This window comes from Geotrypetes seraphini, chromosome 11 (assembly GCF_902459505.1).
Source record: "Geotrypetes seraphini chromosome 11, aGeoSer1.1, whole genome shotgun sequence".
Lineage (NCBI taxonomy): Eukaryota > Metazoa > Chordata > Amphibia > Gymnophiona > Dermophiidae > Geotrypetes > Geotrypetes seraphini.
In genome coordinates this window covers 137,096,072-137,122,434 of record NC_047094.1, presented here as the reverse complement: position 1 = coordinate 137,122,434, position 26,363 = coordinate 137,096,072, and the positions used below count along the sequence as shown (strand labels likewise).

General features: G+C 45.5%; 1 protein-coding gene across 4 annotated transcripts in view; it reads left to right on the top strand.

Annotated features, from left to right (window-relative positions):
• SOGA1 (suppressor of glucose, autophagy associated 1) overlaps positions 1-26,363 on the top strand; it is a 119,351-nt gene that overhangs the window by 65,069 nt on the left and 27,919 nt on the right. For 3 of the 4 annotated variants that reach the window (XM_033962977.1, XM_033962979.1, XM_033962976.1), the window contains 7 exons: positions 394-519; positions 6,062-6,292; positions 13,701-13,805; positions 14,857-15,024; positions 16,307-16,537; positions 21,880-21,936; positions 25,479-25,522. In XM_033962977.1, coding sequence (XP_033818868.1) covers positions 394-519; positions 6,062-6,292; positions 13,701-13,805; positions 14,857-15,024; positions 16,307-16,537; positions 21,880-21,936; positions 25,479-25,522 — 962 coding nt within the window. The remainder of the gene's footprint in view (positions 1-393; positions 520-6,061; positions 6,293-13,700; positions 13,806-14,856; positions 15,025-16,306; positions 16,538-21,879; positions 21,937-25,478; positions 25,523-26,363) is intronic. The other variant, XM_033962978.1, reaches the window with a different exon arrangement.

Genomic DNA, 26,363 nt, shown 5'->3' with positions numbered 1-26,363 from the left:
CTAGTTCTTCTTCCCTTGCAACCCATTCTCTGGTCAGTTATTTGTTAACTAGGGAAAGCAGAAATTTCTTGTCTGCTCTCCCTGCCCTTGGGCAGCATGAAGTTCTGTGGTCAAATGTTCACATTACCTGAGCTGACATTATATACTACAACTGGACACCTATATTCAGTAGCAGAAAGTTTCACAAACTCTCCAAGTGGCCTCAGTGATCCTGGATCTCTTGCTCCTCAGCTAAGTTAATGAAATCCCGTTTTCACTGACAAAGCAGTAAAAAGACTCAATAACATCTCATATAACTAAGAAAGGTAAAGGATTTGAGGGATGAAAAAACTATTTCTGATTATTCACCCATGCTAATGCAAAGGATTTTCCTCCTTCTGATTGCTTCAAAAGATAAAGGAACTTCAGCTGGTTTTGTCTGAAGCCAACCAGAGTATCCGGACTCTGCAGGAGCAGCTTGCTCAGGAGAGACAGCTGAGGAAAGAGGAGGCTGAGAGCATCAATCAAAGAGTCTCCCAGGTATGTCCATTGGTACAACTTAAAAAAAAGATTTTTTTGGGGGGTGGGGTCTCAGGTATGTCACTGACATTTTGGACAAGTAATGAGATAGCCGAGGAGAGAGCAGCTGGCCTAAATATGTCCATGCCATTTTTGGTATGCACTGAAGATCTCTCTATGGGTGAGTATTGGGACAGCTATAGAAAGAATGCTAAACTCAAGGCAGCAATTTCAGTTCAAGAAACTTTGTTAGCCTGACAATTTGTTCTTGTATTACAAAAGTAAAATACAGTGTGGTAAATATTTACAATATATGGAAAAGGAGTAAAAGACAATTTCAGGCTTTTGGTGATGGCAAGATACAATATTTTGCTGCTGTAGCTGCTATTTATCCTACTCGCAGCTTACTAATTTTACCCTCAGCTCAATAAAACAGTTGTAAGGGAAGGAATATCTCATTTGCAGGATGATCCTTAGAGGCTCCTACAGAACATTTACTTCTTCTTGTCCTCTATACACATTCTTCTCCAAGGGAACAGGTTTTCTCAGGGGGAGGGATTTCCGTTCAAGGCCCTGGTATTAGATGCCCCTCAGACAATCACTCAGAGTCAGATATGGGTTGCTTCAGCTCCCTAAACTGAAGATATGTACAAAACAATTACTGCTTTGAGCTACAATTCTATCCTGAGGTTGTATAGCATTGAATAAACACTGTGATACTCCACGCTCTTTTCTTTATCTTCGTCTGTGATACCTTTCAATAATCAGTCTTTCGAAATAGAGTTTTTGTATAATCAAGGCAAACTATTCTCTTCAGGGACCCATTTCCACACATTTTCTTCTCAATAGTCCACGTCCTGAGCGGGGCTTCTCTCTCTCCCTTTGGGTGAGGGTCAAGCTGCTGTTCCACTCCTTAGTTAAATAGGCAGAAGAGTGGATGATACTTCTTATCTTATAGAGTCACTTCACACTAGGCACAAATTAAACAGGCCCAAAGACAGCCTTAAGTACCTACTCACTTTGGGATTTCCGACTTATATAAGGGCAGGCAGAAACATTGCAACCATTCCAGAAGGTTTATACTGGTTTAGTTGAGACCAGAATAACATTTAAATTGTGCTGTCTGTTGTTTAAAATACTAACCCCCCTTTTACAAAACCATAGTGTGTTTTTTAGCATCGGTCGAAGCGATAACAGCAGTCACGTTAAAATAGTGAACGATATAAACAGACCAGCCAAGAAAGCCAAATGATCATTCCCTTCACCTTTTTTTCCTTTCCTGAACACCAGAAAATGTATCCACCTAAAGCAGTGTTCTTCAACCTTTTTACACCCGTGGACCGGCAGAAATAAAATAATTATTTTGTGGACCGGCAAACTACTAGGACTAAAATTTTAAAACCCCGTTTACGCCCCATCTCTGCGAGCTCGGTCCCCGCAAACCATCTGATCCCATCTGCACAAGCCGCAATTATGATTTTATATTGAACGTATTTTATTAAAGTATAAAAAAAACAATATTCTGAACAATTGTGATTTTATAAATACAAATATACAGAGCACGGACCAACAAAACCCCTGTCTCCCCTCCCCTTCACATATATCCCCTCTACTATCAAGAAAACTGAACAAGCCAAGTTCATAGAAATATCATGCTAACAGAATACTGCAGTCCCCAGTTATGTCTTTAGCAGGATATATATTTCAAATCTGATATATTCTAATCACAAAATAGAAATAAAATTATTTGTTTCTACCTTTTGTTGTCTCTGGTTTCTGCTTTCATCTTCTTTTCACTCTCTTCCTTCCAGCATCTGCCCTCTCTGTCTCTTCAATCCAGCATCTGCCCCTTCCATCTACTGTCTGACCTCTCCCCCTTCCATATGGTATTTGTCTTCTTTCTATGCCCCTCTCCCCTTTCCATCCAGCCTATGCCCCTCTCTCCTTTTTACACGATTCACTCCAGCTTCACTGCCCTCTTCATTTTTATCTCTCCTACACCAGATCTAGCATCTTTGTCCCTCTCAATTTCTCTGCTGACCCTCCTTCCCATCTCATTCCTGTCTCTCCCCTTCCCCTCCTCTAATCTCTCTGCAAGCTGTTTCCTTCCTTTTTTCTTCTCCCTTCCCTCCTCCCCCTGTCCAGCAGTAACTCTCTTCCCTTTCCTTTCCCTCCTCCCCTCCCAGCAGCATCTCTCCTTCTCCCTCTCCAGGTCCAGTAGCAGCTGTTCCTTTTTTTTTTCACCATGCCCAGCAGCTTCCCAGACTCCTTTCCCTCCTCCCCTCCCAGCAGCATCTCTCCTTCTCCCTCTCCAGGTCCAGTAGCAGCTGTCCCTTTTTTTTTCACCATGCCCAGCAGCTTCCCAGACTCCTTTCCCTCCTCCCTTCCCAGCAGCATCTCTCCTTCTCCCTATCCAGGTCCAGTAGCAGCTGTCCCTTTTTCCCCCTTACCCAACAGCTTCCCAGACTCCTTTCACTCCCCCCTCCCAGCAGCATCTCACCTTCTCCCTCTCCAGGTCCAGTAACAACTGTCCCCCTTTTTTATTTTCACCATGCCCAGCAGCTTTCTTCCCTCCCTCCCAGCGCTGCGATTCAGTAAGGCAGCCTCAGGTCCTTTGTTGGGTCGCACCGCCTCTGAGGAAAGCGGAAGTTGCATCATCAGACTCGGCAAAAGCTCCAAGGCTTCCGTTTTGAATCGCTGCGTTTGTAAGGAGAGCCGCTGGGAGGGGAGAAAGCACAGTGTGAGGCTCCCTATTATGTCTCCGGCCCTGCGCGAATGACAGCTCCTCGATCTTGCCGGTCCTGCGCGGACCGGCAGGAAATTTAAGAAGTTGATCTCGCCGGTCCTGTGCGGACCGGCAGGAATTTTCTGCGAACCGGTACCGGTCCGCGGACCGGCGGTTGAAGAACTGTGACCTAAAGCACTTCACCAGAGAGGCTGCTTCATAAAACTGGCACCTTTCCAGAGAATGTGCAAGCTTAAGTTTCTAGCACATCTACTGCACGGCTCACTTTGTTGGGTACATCTGTTTTCAGCGACAACTGGTATTAATTCTCTATAGTCACTTCCTAATGTGTTTTCTTTCTTGAAGTGAGTTCACATTTTAAAGGCCTGTTTTTTGCTTTTCTCTTTGTACATGCCAAACATGATACCTAGTGTAGGTGCAGAATCTCTCCAGCCCTCTCTACTCCTTCTGCTTAGCCACAGAGAACATGGGCTCCCATCTAACTCCAAATCATGAAAGAGAGAGGCTGGAATACAATCCTGGTTTCTTTAATCTCTTTTTTTTCTAAGCATTTGCATGAACTGATTAAAAGCCAGGAATGGTCCCTTCTTGACATGAATTAGTTGGCAGCCCTGAATTCAGAGCAGAGTGACTATAAATTAGAAAGGTGCAACAGTGAAGTTCTTAAAATGTATTTTCAACACAGATACCTTTTAAAAGATGTTTATGGTTCTAGCACAGATGTTAGCTTGCGGCATGCATGCCATGCCCATATTTTGCATAAATAAAGGCTTTTCCAAGTTTTTATATTCTGCAGATCTGATCCAAAGTTTGTTCCAAGCAGATTCCTATCATTTAATCCAAAATATGCACATGTAACAATAAACTTGTGCATACATAAACAGCCAAACATCCCCCTGAAATGAAAATTAGCAGATAAAACAGCAGAGCCTTATTATTATTAATTTTTATTGCAATCACTTTCCATGTAGGTGAGCCATCAATCAAAAAGGCAATCTTAATATCGCATAAAAGACGAGTACCTTCAAGATGGCTCATAATAGCAATTAGATCTTTATGATAATAGGAGCCACCTCCCTTAAGGGCTCAGAAAAACAATGTCCAGATTTTAAATTGGACTCGCTGACTAGCTGGCTGTAGTGCAATGATTTCAGCTTAGAAGAAATTTGTGCATGAAAGCTGCAGCCAGTGAGCAGTTGAATTTGATGCATTGTGAACAGTGTAACTAATAATATAAAATTGAATAGTTGCAATAATCTAAGCCACTGAGCACCAGTGCAATAATATTAATATGCAAACTAATATAGTTCAGAGAGGAGGAAGTGGTAGAACATTTGAGGTTACAGGGTGAGACAGGAGCAACGTCATGAAAGGGTGGTAGATGCCTGGATTGCTCTCCTGTGGGTGATTGTGAAAACAAAAACGTGGGAATGTGTGGGATGAATACAGAGGAACACTATGTAGAAAGAGGATGGCATCCAATTAAAACAGAATTTAAATGACCTCATAGCTGGAGTTACCATTGATGGCAGCTTCAGTGGTTGGGAATTAAGATCAATGCTGGGCAAACTTTTACAGTCTGGGTCCATAAATGGCAAAGACAGATCAGGATCAAGGCTGGAGGGAGCTTTGATGGCAACTCATGTAGTTGAGAAGTAGGACTGCTGCCAAATGGACTTCTACAGTTTATGTTCCAGAATTGGTAGGGGGAGAGAGAAATTCTTTTTCACGGAGAAGGTGGTAGATTCCTATCATGCCCTCCTGAGGGAAGTGGTAGAGAGGAAAACGGTGATGGAATTCAAAAAAGCGTGGGACAAACATAGAAGATCTCTAATTAGAAAACAAAGAATGTAAATTTGTTTATTAAAATCTTTATATACTACATATACAGCCAAAAAGGATCAAAGCGGTTCAAATTTATGAAAAGAACTCCATTTAAATAAAGAGCTAAGGCTGGTACTGGACAGACTTGCACGGTCTGTGTCCCATATGTGATGATTTGGTGTAAGATTGGGCTGGGGAAGGCATCGGTGGGAAGTCCATTAACATGGAACATGAGGATGTTACTGGCCAGACTTTATGGTAGATATCCTGGAGTGAGCTTTGACGGCAACTTCAGTATTTGGAACCTAGGACAATATCGGGTGGACTTTACAGTCTATGACCCAGAAATATCAAAGAAGAGACAAGTTAATTGAATCATGTATTTGTAATGGACCAACTGGATGGACCGTTCAGGTCTTTATCTGCCGTCTTTACTATGTTAGCCGCTTTTTACACACGCTAAGGCACTTATAGAAATATAGTGGGCATTTTAGCATTTAGTGTGCTTGATGAGGTCCCCCTAAGTTTCCCAGTGTTAAATCATGAAGAAGTGGAACTCTGGCCACTTTGTTAGGCATTGTTAAATAGAAATAAACAGGCACCAGATGCAACACCTTTGAAATTTTATTCGGCTAGTGTTCAGAGAAACGCTGGAGTATGAGTCCACTGTGTGAGCAAATAACCCACTGTAAAAGCAGCTTTGATTCTCAGTCACTGCACAGACGTCTTGTCATCTGTTCTTACTATTTTATCAGTGAAAAACTACCAAATAAATATTGATTGTGCTCAGACAATTCTTATCTTAAAGGTTGTACTTAGCTGAAAGAATAAACGCGGGTTCTAAAGTACTGTAGACCCAGAGGAGACTGACTTGTTAGGCTGAAACTACAGACAGGAATCAGAAATTAAGGCAATAAGTCATATAATAGATGAAAAATTTTGTTGTGTAGCGATATGGGGCTCTCATTCAATTTGAATCTTATTCCTCACCAGCTGAAGGAAGATCAGCAGAAAATGCTGCAGAGGAGGGAGTTTGAGCTGCAGAGCCTCAATCTTCAGAGGAGACTGGAGCAGAAGTTCTGGAGCCAGGAGAAGAACCTGTTATTGCAGGAGTCCCAGCAGTTCAAGCAGAATTTTGTACTGCTTTTCTTGAAGCTTAAGTGGTTCTTGAAACACTGGAGGCAAGGCAAAATTCTTCACGGTGATGGAGGAGACTTTCTGGAGGTATGTTCTCCAGACATTCCTGGCTGTAGAGAGATGCAGGATTATTCCTGGGCTGATTACTAGCCACACAGATGTTGCTTGAAAGATTGGTGCTGTGTAGACTTAACTAATCATAGAAATATGTTGTACATGTTTACCCAATCATAGAGGCAATACTGCCATCGAGGTGGGGCATAACCATTTAACACTGTACAGAATTACCCTGTCCTTCAACTCATCTCGACTCAGTTTTGCAAATCTCAACTTCTTAAGAGAGTTGCAATCCTGTGATATCTTTTCATTATTATTTATTTAACTTAGCAATCGCTTTATTTTTAGGCTGATTACAGTAAACCTATGAAAATAATAATATAATCCTTTCCAAAAATACAAAGACCAAGGGACATGCTATGAAGCTCCTAAGCTGTGAACTTAAAACAAATTGGAGAAAATATTTCTTCATTCAATGATGCTGCAACAGTCAGAGGCAATACTTGGCATCACTACTCCCTTAAGTACCGCTGAATATTGGCAAGAGTCCAGCTCAGCGGGGTTTAACTCCTGCTTATGCCTGCTGCAGACCAGGGAAAAACATTATTCTTTAGCACTCTCCAGACCAGTAGAGGTTAACTTTACGAATGGGTATATATCTAATCATGACCAGCAGGTGGAGACTGAAAACAAAACTTTGGGACAGTATATCCTAGCCCCTCCTCTCTATTTCCCTCAGTCTTCTTTCAGTCTCCAGCAGGTGTTGAGTGATCTGTACCCATCTCCCTTGGTAGGGCTGTTGGAATTTGTTTAGGGGGTTTATTGTCCCTGTTTTTAGCCGGACGGAGCTTGGACGGACTCTGTTTGGGGGTTCGTCCGACCTCGGGGGTGTCAAACCCGGCGGGTCACGAGCGGGGTCCCTCCCCCCACTTCCTCCACCTCCCCACATTTTTTTAGAGGAGCCTCAGCAGTAAGCCTTGCCCCCTAAGTCAAGCAAGGCATATTGCTTCGAGAGCCTGTGGAGTCTGTTCTGTAAAAAAAAAAAAAAAAAAAAAATCCTGAGGTAGTGCTGGTCTGAAGGGTTGTTTCCCTTTAAGAAAACTGTATTTTACTGTATTTTTTCATGTAACCAGCACTTTTTTATAGCTAGGTCGCGTATGGAGCAATTGTGCCCTTCTCCGGGGGAGTAGGCCACAATTTTAGTCCAGCCGCGAGGCACTCGCGGCCGGCCTGAACTCGGCGGTTTGGGTCGGTGAGGTGGTGGAGCTCCGTCGGCAGCGGCTGCAGGCGCCCAGAGCTCCCCGCCGATGGTGCCTCGCGAGTCGGCTTGGAGCAGTGGGGAAGCCCGGTCTTCCACAACCGCCCACGGAGGGATTCCCCGAAGGATTCCCTCTCAGCTGATTTTTTGACAGCTGATGCCGGCTTGCCTGCTTTAGCGGCTGAGACTATTCAGGTTTCTCAGCCGCTTCAGGCTATGGAGGGAGCTTTTTTGGCGGGAAAACCGCCATCTTCTCTGTCTGGCCCCTCCATTTTGTCTTCCACCTCAGGTGACCTTCCCCCTGTTTTGACTATGCAGGGGCAAGGTTCTGCTGGGTCCCCTGCTGTGGCAGGGAGTCCCTTGGGACCCTCGGGGGTTTTTTCTCCTGAATTTTTCTTTTCTTTATGCAGAGCCTATTTTCAGGCGGCTGGGGGTCCCGGTTGCGCCCAGGGGGTTTCGGGGGGTGGGTTTTCCTCCGCGCTCCCTGCGGCTTTGCCTCTTTCGTCTGGCGTGACGTCCCCTCCGCCGCCTCCCTTGTCCAAGCGTCCGCGGGTGTCGTGGGACGAGAATTTGTGGTCGGAGGAACGGGTCGGTCTGGAGGAGGACCTGGACCCTTCTGAGGAGTTCCAGGACTCTCTGGAGGGGACGGAAGCTGGCGGCGGGTTGTCGGATTTCCCGTTCTCCAGTGACGAGGCGTCCGTGGTGCGCCTTTTTCAGAAAGATGAGCTGCCTGACCTTATTCAACAGGTTTCTTCGGTTTTGCGTTTTGAGGACGCGCCGCCGGAGACTCCGCGTGTGGGGGACCCCCTGTTACGGGGGATCCGTTCCGTTTCCCGCTCTTTTCCTATGCATCAGGATATTCGGGATATTATTCTGGAGCAGTGGAAAACGCCGGAGACGCCGTTTCGGCTGGCGCGCAGCATGGCTCGCCTGTATCCCATTCCTGAAGGGGATCGGGCTACGTTAGCTTCGCCAGTCGTGGATGCGGTGGTCTCGGCAATTTCCAAGCGGCATACCGTGCCTGTTGAGGGCGGTTCTGCCTTGCGGGACCCTGAGGAGCGCAAATTGGAGAGCATCCTTAAGCAAAATTTTCAGGTCTCTGCCTTTGGGGTCCAGGCGGCTATTTGTGGGGGACTGGTCGCTCGCGCCGTGTTTCGGTGGGCGGAGCGGGTCTTGGATCGAGAGTCTGACGACTGGTCTCTGGTGGATCAGGAGGTTGCGAAGATTGAGATGGCGGCCTCATTCCTCTCAGATGCTCTATATGACTTGGTGCGGATATCGGCTAAGTCTATGGCTTTTGGCGTGGCCGCAAGGCGTGTGTTGTGGCTGCGCGCTTGGGCGGCGGATGCTGCGTCCAAAGCTAAGCTTACTAAATTTCCCTTTCGGGGGTCGTTTTTGTTTGGAGAGGACTTGGATAAGTTGATTCAGACTCTGTCGGACTCGAAAGTTCCCCGTCTGCCGGAGGACCGTGCCCGCCCGGCGTCTCGGGGGGGTGCGGCCCGGGGGCGTTTGCGGGATTTTCGCAAGTATCGCCCTGGGCGTGGGGCTGCTTCTTTCCAGTCTCCGGGATTTTCCCGGGGTCGGTTCTTCCAGCGCATGCAGCCCTTTCGGGGGGCCCGTCGGGGGGCAGGGAATCCCTCCGCCGGTTCCCCCGCTTCCCGTCCTGCACAATGACGCCTTGCCGGCGCCCCCTTTGGTTCCGGTGGGGGCTCGGCTGCGCGAATTTTTCCCCAAATGGACCGAGATCACGTCCGATCGGTGGGTCCTGGAGGTGGTGCGGGACGGTTATGCCCTGGAGTTCGCCCGCTCTCTGCCGGATTTTTTCCTCGCTTCTCCGTGTCAGACTCCGGGGAAGACGCAGGCTTTTCGCCAGACCCTTCAGCGCTTGCTAGATCTCAGGGCAGTTGTTCCGGTGCCCCCTCCGGAGTGGGGCACGGGCAGGTACTCCATTTACTTTGTGGTGCCCAAAAAGGAGGGGACCTTTCGGCCCATCCTCGATTTAAAAGGGGTCAACAGGGCTCTCAAGATTCCCTCTTTCCGTATGGAAACTCTGCGGTCGGTCATTCTGGCGGTTCAGCCGGGGGAGTTTCTCACTTCTCTCGATCTGACGGAGGCCTACTTGCATGTTCCCATTCGGGCCTCTCATCAGCGTTTCCTGCGCTTTGCGATCTTGGGTCGGCACTTTCAGTTCTGTGCGCTTCCCTTTGGGCTGGCCACGGCTCCTCGGACGTTCACCAAGGTGATGGTGGTCGTCGCGGCAGCCTTGCGGTCGGAGGGCATCCTGGTACACCCCTACCTGGACGACTGGTTAATTCGGGCAAAGTCGTTGCAGGAAAGCTCCCGGGTTACTGCTCGGGTGGTGGAGTTTCTCCGGTCGCTGGGCTGGGTGGTCAACCTTTCCAAGAGTCGGTTGGTCCCGGCTCAGCGTCTGGAGTACCTAGGGGTGCTGTTCGACACCTCCTTGGGGAAGGTCTTCCTCCCAGAGGGCCGGGTGAGCAAATTGCAATCTCAGATTCGCCTGCTTTTGGCGTCCCGGTGTCCTCGGGCGCGAGATTTCCTCCAGGTCTTGGGGTCGATGGCGGCGTCCCTGGACGTGGTGAGGTGGGCGCGGGCCCACATGCGTCCTCTCCAGTATGCTCTGCTCCGGAGGTGGTCTCCCCAGAGGCACGGGATGGATGTTCCGGTTCCCCTGCGAGGCTTGGCGCGCTGCAGTCTGCGTTGGTGGCTCCAGACCCCTCACCTTGTTCAGGGGGTGGGTCTGGATCTCCCGCAGTGGACGGTGCTCCTGACGGATGCGAGTCTCTTGGGTTGGGGGGCTCAGTGTTTGGGTCACTCGGCTTAGGGCACCTGGTCCGCGGAGGAGGCCGCCTGGTCGATCAACGTGTTGGAGACCAGAGCGGTCCGTCTGGCGCTGTTGGCTTTCCACTCCCTGTTGATGGGCAAGTCGGTCAGAGTGCTGTCGGACAATGCCACGGCGGTGGCTTATGTCAATCGTCAGGGGGGCACCAAGAGCACTCAGGTGGCGCAGGAGGCGGCTCTGCTCATGGTTTGGGCGGAATCCCATCTGCTGGACCTCTCGGCCTCTCATATAGCCGGAGTAGAAAATGTTCAGGCAGACTTCCTCAGTCGTCACTTCCTAGATCCAGGAGAGTGGTGTCTCGGCGCCGAGGCGTTTCAGTTGATAGTGCAGGCTTGGGGGCAGCCCCTGATGGACCTGATGGCCACGGGTGGCAACGCCAAAGTGCCCCGCTTCTTCAGTCGTCGCAGGGACGGTCTGGCCGAGGGTCTGGATGCTCTGGTCCAGCAGTGGCCAACGGAGGGGCTGTTGTATGTGTTCCCTCCTTGGCCGCTGGTGGGCAGAGTGCTTCTTCGCATTGTTCACCATCCGGGTTTGGTGGTGCTGGTGGCGCCAGATTGGCCTCGCCGTCCGTGGTATGCGGATCTGGTGAGGCACCTGGTAGCGGATCCTCTTCCTCTGCCTCTCTCGGACGACCTTCTGATGCAGGGTCCCATTCCCATGTTCGACCCGTCTCCCTTCTGTCTTACGGCGTGGCTCTTGAAAGGGGTCGCCTTAGCAAGAAGGGATATTCAGACAAGGTGATCTCTACACTGTTGGGGTCCCGGAGGCTTTCTACCTCTCGGGCTTATGTGCGGGTTTGGCGTCTCTTTGAGGAATGGTGTCGGGCGCGGGGAGTGACCTCTTTTCGCGCTTCTCTGCCTAACATTCTAGAGTTCTTGCAGGATGGCCTGGATAGAGGCCTGGCTTGGTCTTCTCTCCGGGTTCATCTTGCGGCCCTGTCGGCTTTTCGAGGGTTGGTGTCAGGTCAGCGTTTATCGGCTCTTCCTGATGTGATTCGGTTTTTGCGGGCGGCCAAGTTGCTTAGGCCTCCCCTACGGCCCTCGGTTCCCTCTTGGGATCTTAATCTGGTTCTCTCTGTTTTGGTGCGTCCGCCTTTCGAGCCCTTGGACGTCTGTTCTTTGAAGGACCTTACTTTGAAGGCGGTCTTTTTGGTGGCCATTACTTCTGCTAGGCGTGTTTCTGAGCTGCAGGCTTTCTCTTGTAGGGCTCCCTTCTTGGAGTTTTCTAGGGAGCGGGTCGTCTTGCGGCTTGTTCCTTCCTTTCTGCCGAAGGTTGTTTCTCCTTTTCATGTCAATCAATCGGTGGTTCTCCCGGTCTTGGGTGGTCGGGAGGGCTCTTCTGAGCAACGGCAGCTGCGCAAGTTGGATGTCGGTTGGGTCCTTCGCTCTTATGTGCAGCGGACCCAGGAATTCCGGAAGTCCGATCATCTCTTTGTCCTCCTGGCGGGTCCTCGTCGGGGAGCTGGCGCTTCTAAGGCTACTATTGCGCGCTGGATCAAGGAGACGATTGCTTCCGCTTATCTTCTGAAACAGCAGCCTGTTCCGGAGTTTCTCAAGGCTCATTCCACTCGGGGTCAGGCGGCTTCTTGGGCTGAGTCGTCGCTCGTGCCTCCAGTGGATATTTGTAAGGCTGCGGTTTGGTCTTCCTTGCATTCCTTTGTTCGTCATTATCGGGTTGATGTGCAGGCGCGTCGGGACGCGGTGTTCGGTGAGCGTGTATTGGTATCGGCCCTTCGGGGGTCCCGCCCGTGAGAGGGACTGCTTTGGTACGTCCCATTCGTAAAGTTAACCTCTACTGGTCTGGAGAGTGCTAAAGAAGGAGAAATTAGGTTCTTACCTGCTAATTTACTTTCTTTTAGCTTCTCCAGACCAGTAGAGGTCCCCACCCTGTCTGTTGTTGTTGTTGTTGGGGCTGTTGCGCGGGCAGTTTTTGGTTTTTGCTGCGGGTTCTAGTATTTTTCTAGGGCCGGGGAGAATTGAAGAACAGCGGCTGTGGCTCGGCTGGCTTAGCTGGCGAGCTGTGGGGACATTCTTCCTTCGGGAATTTCTCCTCTGCATTTTCCAACAGCATTTTGGGTATGTTATTTGTTACTCCTTTCGGAGTATTGTTTTTTCTCTCTGTTGTTTTCCAGTTCTTGGTTCTGCTTGGCTATTCGGCAGACTGAGGGAAATAGAGAGGAGGGGCTAGGATATACTGTCCCAAAGTTTTGTTTTCAGTCTCCACCTGCTGGTCATGATTAGATATATACCCATTCGTAAAGTTAACCTCTACTGGTCTGGAGAAGCTAAAAGAAAGTAAATTAGCAGGTAAGAACCTAATTTCTCCGTGTTTACTCTATATAAATACATGCCTATTTTATAAACAATGTCAGTAAATAAGTCATTATATCTGTGGATTGCCCAAACTTCGCCCCTGAACACAGCTACACGTAGCACATATTAAATTACGCACTTTTACATGCGAAACTCCTGGGGTAATTGGTGAAAATCCTATATGCAGGGCATTCTTGGCAAATCCTTTATCAAATTATCCCTATAAAGACCAGTTTGCCTGTTCAGTTTGGTTTTCTCTACATGGCCAAGAATATATGTCAGATGCCTGCTGTAGAAACGTAGTGGTTTATTGTATATTGCTTATCCAAGTCAGTTGTCATATTGGTTATTGTCTGGGGTTTGTATAGTAGGTGCTGAGAATGAGCTATATGAGTCAGAAAATATACAAAACAGCAAATACTCTACTCTCTTCTACAGGGAGGGAACAGACTGACGCTGCAAATTTAACACCAAAAGTGGAGCAAAAGACCTCAGTAAAGCCTGCACAAAACTAATATAGCATAAGCTAAAAAAATAGCAAGTGTAGCTTAATCATAAGTCAAAAAACTCCACTCAACAAACAACATCCATGCAGATCAGTTCATAAAGATGCAGGAAAAACCCCAGCACAACCTGCCATTCTTCTTAGCACTCAGATCCTGCACACTATCTCAACAGGAGTACCCTGTTTTGCAATTTGCACCTTCAGGAGAAGTCCACAAGAGAGAACTGCACAGCAACAGCAGCAAGAGACAGAAAATGCTGAAAAAAAATCAAACCAGGCTGCAGTGACACCACAACTAAATCAGGAAGTCTTCCATTCAATTGCCACATTACAGTCTTTTTCTCCACTTTTTGTGTTAGGGAACAGACTGACGCTGCAAATTTTCTCTATTTATATATTTTCTGTTTTTTTCTCCTACTCTTGCCTCAAATATGTTTTTCTGTGTGTTAAGAGAACAGTAGAATCAACCATGTCAGTTCACTGTCTCTTTGCTTACTCTGTAGGTGAACAGTCTGAAAGAGCTCTACCTGCTGATGGAAGAAGAGGAACTAAACCCATCACCCACTGATAAGAAAACTTCAGAGGAAGAAAACTGGTCCCTAGATGTGGTGAGTGAGCTGAAGATGTGAGAGAACCAGAGCATGCAGGAAATGAACTGCTCTACATGTGATAGGGAGGGAAAGGGGGCTAGTTTATAACAAATCCAACAAGGCACTTGTTTTATAAAGGCTCCCCCAAAAAAGTTATTTTAAAAAGCTTTAAAGAGCCATCATTATTTGAGACACAAAAGTGATCTTTCTTAGATAAAAGCCAAATGGCCAGTCTGCTCCTCCAAAGCATCCACTATCTCCTCTTCTCCCAAAGAGATCCCACATGCCTGTCCTATGCTTTCTTGAATTCAGATACAGTCTTCGTCTTCACCACCTCCGCTGGGAGACTATTCCACACATCTTTCTGTAAAGAAGTATTTTCTTACATTTCTCCTGCTTTCAATCTTTCATGTGTACCATACAGCCTCCTATCTATGTAATTATCAGTCCTTCAGTGCTTTTGTGTAAATACTCAAACTTGTGCTTGGTGAAAGGTATAAAAGTCAAAAAATGAGGAGAGCCTATACAAAAAAACTCTGTAAACCACAACTGGACTCCACTGGGAGCCAGTGTTCAGCTTTCCATAAGGGGGAGGGGTCACATGATCGTTCTTCTTAGACATGAGGGAAGCCACTGCTTGCCTTATGGTTGGTAGTATGGAATCTTGTTACTCTTTGGGGTTCCAGAATCTTGCTTACACTTTGAGATTCTGGAATGTTGCTACTATTTGGGTTTTCCAGGTACCTGTGACCTGGGGTGACCAGTTGGAAGCAGGATACTGGAATAGATAGACCATTGGTCTGACCCAGTATGGCTATTCTTATGTTCTTATTAATTTGAACTTCAACATTCTGGGATTTTCTCTTTGTTATTTGGTTTCCCTCATCTGTCTGCTCCTCCTCCTTTGCACTTTTATTTTGTGGCAGAGGTTCCCTTTTTCATTTAGCAAAAATAATCAAAGCAAAACAGTACTTCTGCATCACTTATCCTTTGGACCTTGCAGGCTGCTCTTTGTTTTGATGGATTGTTTCGAGTACACTCTGGGATCTATCTTTCTTCTGTATTGTAGAGGAGCAAATATATCCAGATACTGGCTGATATGAAGACCCTTCTGAAGGAGCTGTGCAGGGAGCTGCAGGAGGAAAGAAGAAGCATGAATGAACTTCAGCAGCAATTTGCTAAAGCAAAAGCGGCCTGGGAGATGGAGAAGACAGAACTGAAGCGTCACATCCCACAGGTGAGCACCTGAAAATTAGCATGGCCTTAGTCTGGGTCATTATTCTCTCTTCCTAGGTGTATTAGTGCTGGGTGTTTTGTCTTCTCTGTAATTCATTCATTAGTTAAAGGACTTATATCCTCATAGAGGGATTAGTGGGTTCCATTCGAGTTCATCCTGGAGCTGTCAAGTGCTATTTTCCTCAGTCGGTCACATGTTAAGTCTTCTCCCAGCTAGTTTCCTGGAACACATCTTTCTTGCTTTCAACTATTATCCAAGTTAAGGACAGGGTATGTCTGTATAGTCATTATGATTCTCTTCCAGTGCTGCTCCTTATAGGACTTGCCTATAGTCAACTGTTGACATGACTCTCCTGTCTGGGATGTTGCAACGCCGTCTGTGAGTAATGGGTATATCTATGTTCCCTCCAAGCTGAGCACATGAGCAATCACTCACAAAAATACTTGCAAACTTGTCACTCACACAAGAAAAAAATTGCACACACCCAGCCCATCCTTAGAGGGAGAATTGGTGGATATCTCCCCCACTTTGTAGACTCTGTCAACATCGCAATCATCTGTCTGCCAACTTTCCCAGTTTTTGCCATCTGAGACTTGTGCATCAGTTTCAACATTTGATTCTGGCACCAGCGAGTTGCTTCATTTTCACTTGTCTCTTCCTCCATGTTGCCTTCTATTTACTCTGCTTTATGGTCCTCTTTTCTTCTGTCCTGATCAATGGGAATGAATTCACTCTAATTGGATAGTAGATTATCAAGCCCAGGCAAGTTTGGTCCAGAAAGGACATGACAAGAACCATGATATTACATATTACATCCTCTATTCCGCCATTACCTTGCGGTTCAAGGCGGATTACAAAAGAGATAAAAAACGGAAGGTTACAATGGAAGAACATTTGTCCTTTCTAGAGCGGTAAAGAGTAGGTTATGTAGTTTCTGTGTGGGGGGAAGGACGGTAAGTTTGAAGTTAGGGCTGTTTCAGGATATTGTTTGCCAATTTATGGTCTATCACCTTAGAAGCAACGTGGAGCCCTTTGCACATTCTCTCTGTATACTTGTGCCTTGGTACAGCCTCCCATTTGCAGTCCAGGTTGGGATTATTGCCCTACAAGCCCTGTTTGCAGAGTAGAGCTCAAACTCCTTCTCTCTTGAGTTCCGTTTCTTTTGGATCCCAGGAAAGTTTTTCATCAATTTTGCTTCCACAAAAAAAAAAAAAAAAAGAGAGCGAGATTAAAGATCATTTGTGTGTTGCTATCAGAGAATGAGAATTACATATCTCAACAGCTGGAGACCGAACGAACCTCCCCAGATGTGATGACAGCTCTGAAGAGAGAACAGGAGGAACACCAGCATCTTTTGGCCGAGTCGTACAGTGCAGTCATGGACCTGACCAAACAGCTGCAGATCAATGAGAAGAACTGGAACCAGGAGAAAATGGAACTTCTGAATCGGTTTAAGACTGAGCAGAAACAAGCAGAACAACAGATACAGGAGCTGCAGAATAAGCTGATTCAGGTGAGGAAAGTGGAAACTACCTGCTGGATATAGTTTCTTCACATTTCTATCCTGATTTATGCTTGTGAGTGGGTTTGTCCAACTTTTTTTTTTTTTTTTTTTGGTCGACTACATTTTATATTTTGTAACATTCAAGTTTCAAGTTTATTAATAAAATTTGATAAATCGCCTATTTGAATCACTAAGCGATGTACAAATCAAAAATATAGTAAGATAAGAGGTAAACATTTAACAATATTCTTATGTCGTAAACAAACATGAGATTGGGAAGGAAAGGATAAAAGTTACAATTTTCAATTGGGGTAGAAGAAGGGAAAAAACAAAAGGAAAAGGGAGATAAGCCACAGCATTCTTAGGAATCTAACTCTACTTTTAAATATTAAAAGCGTCTTTAAATAAATAGGATTTTAAAAATTTTTTAAATGTTTGGAGAGTCAAGGCACATATGTAGGTAGAGAATGACACAGGGACAAATTTTTCCCCGTCCTGTCCTCATGAGTTTTGTTGTTGTCCCTGTCCCTGCCCAATTCCTCTAACCTCTGCCTTAACTGCATAAGCATCAGACACTTATGATTTTAAAGTGTTTGAGGCTTGCAGGAATGGGGCAGGGACAGGAAAAGAACTTGCCAGGATGGGAAAATGAGGTCCCATGGGGACAGGGAAAAATTTGTCCCCATGCACACTCACAATCTTTTTTTCTCATGTATCACCCCCCCCCCTGCCTTTACCCAATCTGTTTCTCTCTGATGTACCCCCCCCCCAAACATTCAGTCTCTTGCTTTCTTTAATATTTACCTCCTAGCTTTCACGGTCTCTCTGTCTTTTCATATATAACCCCCTCGGCCTTCTCTCTTCATGTGCATCCCCCCCCCAAGTTTTCACCCAGTCTGTCTCTCACCTAGCTGACTGCAGCTGCATTAACCCCCAAATAATTCTGGGGGAGCCAGAATTGTATGGTGATCAACACAGCCAAAGCCAGTTGGGGTAGGTTGGATAGAAGCATTTGGCAGGCCGAGTTCTGGCCTACGGGCAGTAGATTGGACAAGTCTGCCAAAGTGTTTAACTGGAATTAGAGTGATGCAAACTGGCACCAGATGTGTAGAATTAGCTGACAGCTGCAGAGGCTGCCATCTTGTGGGCACTGGTTGTATCACAGCCTCTGATTAGTCTTATGGCCGTTGGCCACCAGAGACCACTTGGTTGGTACAATTGCAGAATTTCACCTGAAAATCTTGTTATAATATCAGTAGGTTTACAAGAACAGGGATTAACTCGAAACAGCAGAGGTAGAAAGAAGTGATATCTCGGAGACCTATGGAAGGAGGAGAACTAGGCTAGAAATTATATCACAATAATGGAGTGGATTAAATTGGTGGAGGAGTGACGTTGTAAGCTACAGGTGAAAGGATATCAGTAGTGCATTTTTTCTAGGAGAACAGTATTTTTTTGGATAGAAATGAAATAAACATAGAATCCTGACAACAGATGAAGGCCAAATGGCCCATCCAGTCTTCCCGTCTGGAGCGTCAACAGGCGCTAAGCACTAAGATGCCCCTTTATGTTCCTATGGGCGTCTTAGCGTTTAGTGCACGCTAATCATTCCCCCCTTAATCACTGTCATTTACATCAGCCATGCCTTAATGTTAGGGTATAAATGGTGACAATTGATATCAAATGCTCACCCAATGCACAATATCCTAGGGCCTAAATTTCAGCGGCCTTTTTCAGGGTTATCCTAGTCATACAGCAAGGCTTGATCTGTTCTTTTCGTTTCTTTTCCCAGACCAACATCTTCAAGAGATTAATTCTGTCAAATTAGTTCCCATCTCCTGGACTGTTCTCATCATTTCCCTTGTCAAATTCACTTTGAATGGATGTTCAAATGAGATTACTTCAAGCCAGTGGTTTATGGTTATGTAGATTCAGATACTTTTCTAATACTCATGCTCTCAATTCCTCATTCCAGAAAGGACTTTTAAGGACTGGTATTGAGATGGTCCCATGCAGTTTTGCCTTCAGAAAGGTTTTAAAAACAACTTGACCTAATCCTCTGACAAACTTTGAGTTAAAAAAGATTTAAGTCAGAGGTGAAGGGAGACTAAGGAATCATACAGGTCATTTACATAAGAACATAAGAACTGCCATCTCCGGATCAGACCCATGGTCCATTGAGTCTGGCGATCCGCACACGCAGAGGCCCAGTCAGGTATACACCTGATGTAGTTTTAGTCACCCATATCCCTCTATGCCTCTCGTAAGGAGATGTGCATCTAATTTGCCTTTGAATCCTAGCACAGTGGATTCCTTAATAACCTCCTTTGGGAGAGCATTCCAGGCATCTACCACTCGCTGCGTGAAGCAGAACCTCCTGACATTTGTCCTGGACTTGTCCCCCCTTAGCTTCAAACCATGTCCTCTTGTCCGTGTCGCATTGGACAATGTAAATAATTTATTTTCCTGCTCTATTTTATCGATGCCTTTCAGCATTTTGAACGTCTCGATCATGTCCCCTCGCAGCCTCCTCTTCTCAAGGGAGAACAGTCCCAGTTTCTTGAGTCGTTCCTCATATTCCAAGTTCTCCATACCTCTTATTAGCTTCGTTGCTCGTCTCTGCACCCTCTCCAGCAGTTTTATATCCTTCTTTAGGTTGGGAGACCAATGTTGGACACAGTATTCCAAGTGTGGTCTGACCATTGCTCTATAAAGCGGCATTATGACTTTCTCCGATCTACTCGTGATTCCTTTCTTTATCATGCCTAACATTCTGTTTGCTTTCTTTGCCGCTGCCACGCATTGTGCCGACGGCTTCAGGGTCCTATCTATCAGTACACCCAGGTCCTTTTCTTGTTCGCTCTTACCCAGAGTTGCGCCTGACATTCTATACTCGTGTTCCTTATTCTTACTACCTAAATGCATTACTTTGCATTTCTCCACGTTGAACTTCATCTGCCATTGCTCTGCCCATTTCTCTAACTGATACAAGTCGCTCTGGAGTTCCTCACTATCCTCCTGCGATCTGATTGCCCGGCATAGCTTTGTGTCGTCTGCAAACTTAATGATCTCACTGGATACTCCTTTTTCCAGGTCATTGATGTAAATATTAAATAGGATCGGCCCAAGAACCGAGCCCTGGGGCACACTACTAGTCACTTTCTCCCAGTCTGAGAACTTCCCATTTATGCCCACTCTCTGCTTTCTGTTTTCCAGCCATTTGCCTATCCACCTGTGTATATCTCCCTCTATTCCATGGCTTTGTAGTTTCCTGAGAAGTCTTTCATGTGGAACTTTGTCGAACGCTTTCTGGAAGTCCAAATATATTATGTCCACCGGCATTCCACTATCAATTTGCTTGTTCACGGTCTAAATGTGTTAGTTGGTTCTTCTCTAGAATCTCTTCAAATGAAAATCTCTCAAAGGACTTTGATTTCTGGGGCAGTGGTTGTTACATTATATTAGGGATTTCTATTCCGCCTATACCTTGCAGTTCAAGGCGGATTACAAAAGAGCTGATTGGACATTTCCAGTGAAGATACAAGGTTTGTTTGTTTTTTTGTTACAACCGAGGAGAGGTAACTAGATAGATTCCGAGGGAACTTGCAAATTGGATTGTAGATTGACAGTACGTTACTGTGTGATATAACAAATAGAATACAATTAGAGTATAGATAAGGTTAATTTACTTTTCAGGGATCTGTATACTTGGTAGGTGTTTTGAGGAGGAAGAGGTTTTCTAGGTGGGGGATTTTAGGGGAGAATTTATCTGGAAGGAGGGGGAAGGGGGGTTAAGATATCTGGATGAATTTTTTGAAGAGTAGGGTTTTGATTTCTTTTTGTGGCTGTGACCCCATGATACTGGTCAAATAAAATGGTGCGACACTCCTGGAAGTGCAGAATAATGACGCACCTTTGGGGAGCCCACCCAGGTCGTGACTCCCATTTGGGAGGGAGGGGACTCTGTTCTGTTTTGCAGACTTTTGTTCGAGCTTGTGAGGGCTTTGTGGAAAATGCTGGAATTCAGGGTTGGTCAGTTGGATTTTCTCCTGTGGTTGGAAGTCTGTAGAATGGTCACTGATACTAACTCAACTTCCCTGCTCCTCTCAATTGCTAGAAATTTGGTGGGGTTCTGAAGGGCTGAATTGGGGTCTTTAATAGTTCCTCGTTGTCCAGAGGGAAATTTTCCAATGACCTAAAGGCTGCTTGTCAGGCAATTCTGACAAAAAAAAATCCCTCATTGGATTGTAATAAACTGATCCACTAAACCTTAAATTATGTTTATTTTCTTTCTCCTGCTTTAGTCTTCTGTGTTGTGTGAATGGTGTGTTCCTGTTTAACACTTGCGTTTTTTTCCCCTTCATTATGCCCTACGATGTGTGGAAGAAAGGCAGTATATTAAATTTTAAATAAATGTAATTTTCAGCCAGTGTTCACTGTCCTGCATTTCGGGAAACATGTAAAACTTATGAGTAAACCTTTAGCTGCCATGCAAATTCAGATCCTCACTGAAGATTACCATCTCTTGAGCCATAACTATGCCAAAACGCTCTCATTGTGTTTCTGGAGGCAGTTTGTAACGGTCCAGTAAAGATGAGGTGAGGAAAAGCGAGTATAAAGTCATTGAATAAAGGGAAACTTTGGTTTAGATTTGAATGAGAAAGGAGGTGATTCATTTATCAAGTTGCACAGGGGATTTGAAGTACTAGGAAAGGCCAAAGTAGTTTTTCAGAGGAACATGCCATGATCCAGAGTGGAACAAAGGAATAGTGCTTTGGATAATCTGTGCGCTTCCAGACACACTGAGAAGAGGCAACCCAGTGCCAGAAATACTGAAGAAGCAGCAGATGAAAGCAAATTTCAGGGCATATAAAAAGTAGCCACAGTCTTTGTTTCGTGCTGAATATTTAAAAATCACACCCTAAATGTAGAAAAGCGAAGAATATGAGCATAACTGTGAGGATGGTTTTTTTCTCATGTACGTCAAGGAACTAATGCCTTGTGTTGCTACAGCTTAAAGGGCTCCTGCAAAGAGAGACTCTTAAGAGACAGATGTGGGAGAAGCTAATCTTTGAGATTATGGAATGTTGCTACTATTTGGGTTTCTACCAGGTACTTATGATCTGGATTGGCCACTCTTGGAAACAGGAAACTGGGCTAAATGGACCATTGGTCCGACCCAGTATGGCTTTTTATGAGTTGAGCAAGAGAAAATAAATAATAAAATAAGGCTGATCTTGAGGAGAGAGGTTGTCTGTGAATAAAGGCTACTCTGAGGAGTGACTAGATGATTTTAAAAACTACGGAGGATAAGAAGACCTCTATTTTGTCTTATTTCTGAAATGTATTAGCTGCAGAAGGAAACAGACAGCTGGGGACTGAACCATTCTGAAAAAGGAAAGAATGAGGTAAGTGTTGCTGTGTGAGGTAAAAATAATAACCAATTTAAAGAAGAATCTTCCAAGCCATTTCCCTCTCTAAATACTGGAATTACTTTTACATGTAAATCAGGAGTCTGAGCCTTGTCCTCCCTCAATGCAACTGAGTGCACACATTTCAGCATTGAATAAGATGCATGCTGACACTCCAGAACAAACTTTCTGTGGCCCTGATCCTACCGGTATTATTACCACCGAAAACATGCTTCCCGAGAGGTGGGGATTGTGAACAGCCTACCCAGGTCCCAACCCAAATTTGCCCTATGTACATTACTTTCCTCTTGTCTATGTTAAATTTAATCTGCCATTTGGATGACCAGTAGTCCTCTTGCAATTTCTCACAATCCATATGTCATTCAACAAACTGTGAACTAGAAAACATGCAGACAAAATGATAAAGGGGTGGAATATTGCCTCATTTATAGGTGCTTGAAACTTTGAGTTTGGGCCTTCTCATGCTTTTTTAGGATTTTAGACAGTCTGTCTTAGCTGTTCCCCTGCATAGTACAAACGGAAAGAACAGTTTTCTCCACAGTGAGGTTCCCAAACTGTGGACCATCATAAAACCCACATTATAGCTACAGGTTCTGAAGGATTTAGGTGTCATGTGGACTACATGTTGAAATGTTTATAGGTTGCCACTGCACACTGAGCAAAGCAAGCATTGTTAGGAGGAGAATAGAGAATAAAACAAACAAACAAAAAAAGCTTTTGTATTTTCTCTTAGGCTTCGGCGGCAGGCATCGTGATGGTTGCAGTTCGGATCTCGCTGTGTCTGAGTAGGTAGAACTGATGTTTCAGCCAGGCGCAGTGAGACCCGAACAACTGCAACAATCCATGTTTTTCTATTGTTTCATGGTGTGATTCAACTTGAGTATAGTTTGCAATTCTGGTTGCTGCATCTCAAAGATAGAGTGTATTAGAAGAGATACTGAGAATGGCGAGACAAAAATAATTTGAGGAATGAGATGACTGCTATGAAGAAAGGTTGGCAGCTTGGAGAAAAAATGTGGACTAGGTAAATGCAAATTGTTTACGCTTTCAAAATGTACAAACACTAAGGGGACATGCCATGAAGTTACGAAATGTTCTCGCTCAACGCATAGAACTCGTTGCCGGTGAATGTGGAACAACCAGAAAACTTAGCTGGGTTTAAGAAAGATTTGGGAATAATCCTGGAAGAAAAGTCCATAAACTATTATTGTTAGGCCTGGGGGAAGTCGCTGCTTATTTCTTGGGATAGAAGCACAGAATCTTGCTACTTTTTGGGATCCTGCCAAGTATTTGTGTCCTGGAGTAGCCACTGTTAGAAACAGGATACTGGGTCTTACTGAGCCCATGGTCTGACCCAATCTTTCTACCACAAAGAACTGAATCAGAGACTGCTAACTACAGACCTTAAGCCCAGTATAGAGAAGACTAGTAATCTACATGGAATAAGTTATTGGCGTTTCTCAAATCAAGGCTGGCCCGTACATATTTCATTTGCAATGAGCATCTGTCACATTTTTCTTTCCCATGCAATCCTCTCAGCAGTTAAAGTGCACATCACAGATCTTCATTTTGATGCTGGGTATGTAAGCTTTTTGAAAGATAAGAGGCAGCAAAGATTTTACACAAAATAGCAATTGGATATTTGACGGAACATGGCTAACTTCAAGTTGTTAACTTTCAAGTTTATTTAAAATTTGATATAGAGACTTTTTAATGATTTAATTGTTGTAAACCACCTGGAGTGAAAGGAACACCAGTTTTAATAGGATAGAGGAGCAGAGAGATGTGAGAAAAACAAACCCAACTACATTTTCAGCAGAGACAACACCAATTTCAATTGCCTTTTTGTACACATCAATAAACTTTGATATTTTACCTCTGGGATATTTTTGCATAATAGTTGTCCATTGGTCTTTCTGTACTTTTTTATCACTTTGACCCAGTATGACAATTCTTATGATGGCATTCAGCACTCTGTCACCCCTTTTGCTTAGAGTGTTGCTATGAAATTTGAGGAACAAAAGAAAGTGGATGAGGTAAAACCCTCAGGGATGGCCATACATGATTTAGAGATGGCATATTGATAAGACCATAAGAATAGCCTTACTGAGTCAGACCAATGGTCCATCTATTTATCTGCTATAATAAAACTCTTAGCGCGTATGCGCTCTTCAAAATCCGTATTCCGTGCCTCCGTGGTGCCATGCTCCCCCATGCGCAGTAGAACCCTGTAGCGGTTTCTCTATCGGCCTCCGTTCTCATGCGCATACACGGCAATGGCTTCTCCCCTCCCGCACCGCTGCCAGGCGTACAGACAGGGACTAGCGGGGTTTCCCCAGCCAGAGGCCGGTCCACCAGTGGCAGCAACCGCAGTTTCGTAAAGCAGCCGCGGGGCATTTGCTAGGCCGGCCCACTTTGATAATGCGAGGTGGGTCAGCCTTGCAAAAGCCCCGAGGCTTCCCGGTCTAGCGGATGTTGCACAGAGGGAGAAGGTAAGGGAGAAGGGGTACTACTGGACAGGGGGGAAGTAAAAGTAAGGGAGAAGGACAGGGGGAGCAGGGAAGGGGTGCTGCTGGACAGGGGGGGAGGTAAAAGGAAGGGAGAAGGGCTACTGCTGGACAGGGGGAGCAGGGAAGAGGTGCTGCTGGACAGGGAGGAGGTAAATGGAAGGGAGAAGGCCTACTGCTGGACAGGGGGAGCAAGGGAGAGGTGAAAGGAAGGGAGAAGGGCTGCTAGCACACATTAATGTAACGGGCTAAAAAATACGTTATTCTATATTCTAGCCCAGTAGCCCGTCTTCATGGTGACCAATCCAGGTCACAAATGCCTAGCAAAAAAAACCAAATAGTAGCAACATTCCATGCTACCGATCCAGGGTAAGCAGTGACTTTCCCCCATATCTGTCTCAAGAGCAAACTTTCCTCCAGGAACTTGTCCAAACCTTTTTTTAATACCAAGTACATTAATCACTCTTACCACATCCTCTGGCAACGTGTTCCAGAGCTTAACTATTCTCTGAGTGAAAAAATATAAAAGTATTTCCCTGTAACTTCATAGAGTGTGCCCTAGTCTTTGTCATTTTTGACAGAGTGAAAAATCGATCCACTTGTACCTGTTCTACTCCAGTCAGGATTTTGTAGATATTAATCATATCTTCCCTCAGCTTTCTCTTTTCCAAGCTGAAGAGCCGGAACCTCTTTAGCCTTTCCTCATTCAAGAAGTGGTCTGTGCCCTTTATCATCTTGGTCGCTCTTCTTTGAACCTTTGATACTATGATTCTGTTTGTCATCCTTATGGATTTAATACCAAAATGTCTCTTACTGTATAAGAACACTGGAAGAGAAAAGTTGACTTGAAGGAAGCCAAGAAGGCTAAAAAATATTTAAGAGTCAAGAGCTATGTATTGGCAAATGTGTGTCTTTCCTTTCCAATTATACTTGCTATTGTTGCTACCATTTTGACGGCTTCAGTGCCTTGTTAACATTCTTTCTTCATAGTTCCTTTCTCCCCTGTTACAGGATGAAGATTGTGAGATCGATGTGAAAGGGACTGGTTTGAAAAGGTGAGAGAAATCTCTCTTTGTCCTAAAGATCGTCCAACTGTGCTTAGAAGGCCTTAGCTCCTAAAACTGTGTTAAAAGCTTCTCAAAGCGCCAGAAAGAAGTGTAATCATCTTACTGCATTCCTCCTCCCCTCCCGCCGATGCCTTTCCTCCACCCCCCTCTCCTCCTCTCTGTCCCCTTCCCCCCTTCCCCCCCGCATACCTCTTGAAAATTTTGCTGGCATGTGCAAGCATCTCCCACCCCCCCCCCTACTTGACCTGCCTTGGCTCCTTTCTCATGTCACTTCTAGTCGCAAGCAGGAGGTGGAAAATGCTGCTCTTGCCGGTGAACTTTATGAGAGGCATTCAGGGTGGGAGTGGCGCTACCTTGGGGGGATATGGAGGGCACTACTAGCTTTGGGGTGTAGGGAACTCCTAATTTGGGGTCAGGTGCTGCCCTAGCCCAGTGGTAGGAAATTCCAGTCCTCGAGAACCGGAGCCAGGCAGGTTTTCAGGATATCCACAATGAATATGCATGCGATTGATTTGCATATACTGCCTCCATTATATGCAAACCTTTGACATAGCAAGCAAAGGGAACTCTAGGACCAACTTAGAAACAGTGGAGTTGACACTGTTTTGACTTCAATTGGACTTTTATTTACCGATGAGGTAAATACTTAGTCCAGGGATAGGCAATTCCAGTCCTCGAGAGCCAGAGCCAGGTCAGGTTTTCAGGATATCCACAATAAATATGCATGAGATAGATTTGCATCTCAAGGAGGCAGTGCATGCAAATCCACCTCCTACATATTCATGGTGGAGATCCTGAAAATCTGTCCTGGTTCTGGCTCTCGAGGACC